Source organism: Austrofundulus limnaeus, unplaced genomic scaffold, assembly GCF_001266775.1.
Source record: "Austrofundulus limnaeus strain Quisiro unplaced genomic scaffold, Austrofundulus_limnaeus-1.0 Scaffold1214, whole genome shotgun sequence".
NCBI lineage: Eukaryota > Metazoa > Chordata > Actinopteri > Cyprinodontiformes > Rivulidae > Austrofundulus > Austrofundulus limnaeus.
In genome coordinates, this window is record NW_013953616.1 from 131,141 (window position 1) to 133,312 (window position 2,172).

Below are 2,172 nucleotides of genomic sequence, written 5' to 3' on the forward strand. Positions count from 1 at the left end.
CTTTAGATTTATGTCACTTTGTTCTGTTGTAACTTCATTTAAAGAGCTGTTATAACCATTTATACTCTGTCAGGATTTAATCTTRTTTAACACCATGATTTAAATATTGAAAGCTGTATTTTTATTTAACTTTGTTGGAGACCAATATAAAAATGGAAAAATTTACTAAGAAAGATTGTAGGCTTTATTATCACACACAGAAATGATATTTATTGAAAGTTAGAAAAATAATAATAAAATGGTTTGTTAATCACAATACGAAGTTTAGGAGCTGGAGAACATTTTCTTCGTGTTTCTTGAAATTCTTATTTTTTAAGTTAAAAAGATACATACAGAAGCCGAGAGCAGCCGTTTTCCGCAAGTAATTTTTTTCCCACGGTTTTCTCGAGATAAGGACATACTTCTTTTATGTCGTGATAATGAGTTCATTATGTCATTATCACGAGATAATGATGACCGTTTTCTTGAGATAACGTGTTAATTTCCAGATGGTTTTCCTCTTGTGTATCATTCATTAACCATGGAGACAGCCTGGTCCTCTGACTGTTTGTCACTGAAGTTTTCCATCCATCCATCCATCCATCCATCCATCCATCCATCCATCCATCCATCCATCCATCCATCCATCTCGCCCCATTATTTAATCAAACAAATCCCATTGAGATCGCAGATCTCTATTGCAAGGGTGGCCTGGGCCTAAAGACAAACCTATCAACCTGATAATTACTTCATAATAAAAACCTTATAATTTCACGTCATTTTGTATCATCAGGTTGAAATTGTGATGTTTGTTTTGTAAAGATAACTTTCCCATCAGCCCTCATCATTTAAGGAGACAGCTGGCCCGACTGCAGCTCAGCAGGCGTTTACACAGTCATTTTGATGATATAATAAACTTTATTGGTAACCTGTGGGGATCGGGCCGTCTCCATGCTTAATGAATGATACACAAGGAAAACGATAAACTCTGGGCTTCCGTAGAAACATGATAAAATTGAAATACGAAAACAAACATATATACATTTTCTTAAAAACATTGTTTTAAAGAAAACAGAAAATTCAAAGAATATCCCTTGAAGTTTAAAAATTACTGTTAACTAAACATTTACTTAAATAAGTGTTCCCATTTGACCCATGTTTAGTTCCCAGTCAAGTTGGTCAAAAATAATCTTTGTTTCTACCATTTTTACAATTTTTTACAGTTTGTGACTCAGTATTAAAGACAAAGACAGTTTGGGAAGCAGTGCTGTGTAAAAAATCGTACCATTACATATTAATTGTGGAGTTTATAAATCTGAACATGTGGATATCAGTCACTTAATTAGCAGCCATAAACRATCAAAAACAAATCTGTTTCTACAGTTGAGTCTGAGAAATAATACTGTTGGACTTTGTTTCAATGATATCTTTTGTATTTTGGTAGGTTGACTCTTCGATGGGTTCTGTGGGATGTTTGTACTCGTGGTACTCCACGATGGGGTAGGTTATGATTGTCAGCACCAGAACAGCKATCAGGATGTAGATTTTGTACTCCAGGCACAAAAACGTGCTGTAGGCAAAGGCGATGACGAAACCGAGGGACTCCCACATCCGGTAGTTGGCGAATGCTGCCTCCTTTTCCCTCGGGAAAAGGACGCCGTAAAGAGCTGCAAGACAGACGAGGAAGAGTTCATTAAAAAAAATAAAATCAGCTATTTTTAAAATTCCTAACATGAGCAGCAGATCCTTCTGTACTTATGGTGTTTGTGAAAAGTTTGTCTGGTTTTGAATCCTCTTAAAATAAGAACAGCAAGACTGTTGATAATAAATATCTATAAATACATCGCCACTTAAACAACTGATCTCAGTATAAACAAATTACATTACCTCTGTTTTGTTTGTAAGTAAAAAAAAAATTAAATAAACATTATTTTTGTCGAATGGTTGGCACAGCTAACCAGAAAGTTAGGTTCACTAACCACTAATCCACTACTGACAYGTCCAGCACTGCTTGATGGCATAATTACCTCCGCCAAGGGCGAGGTAATGTTTTCGGTTGCGTATGTCTGTCATTCTGTCTGTGGACAACATTACTCAAAAACTTGTGGACAGATTGTCAGGACATTTTTACCACATGTGGACAGTCCCAAGGAACACACCATTAAATTTTGGTGATGTTCCGGATCACGATGC

At 35.9% G+C, this 2,172-nt stretch overlaps 1 protein-coding gene across 1 annotated transcript in view; it reads right to left on the reverse strand.

Annotated features, from left to right (window-relative positions):
* Positions 1–625: 625 nt before the first annotated feature.
* The window catches only part of unc93a (unc-93 homolog A), a gene marked incomplete at its 5' end in the record, with an annotated part of 3,345 nt that continues 1,798 nt past the window's right edge, over positions 626–2,172 (reverse strand). The window contains 2 exons of the mRNA XM_014031269.1: positions 626–1,646; positions 1,735–1,771. Of these exons, the coding sequence (XP_013886723.1) occupies positions 1,357–1,646; positions 1,735–1,771 (327 nt within the window). The remainder of the gene's footprint in view (positions 1,647–1,734; positions 1,772–2,172) is intronic.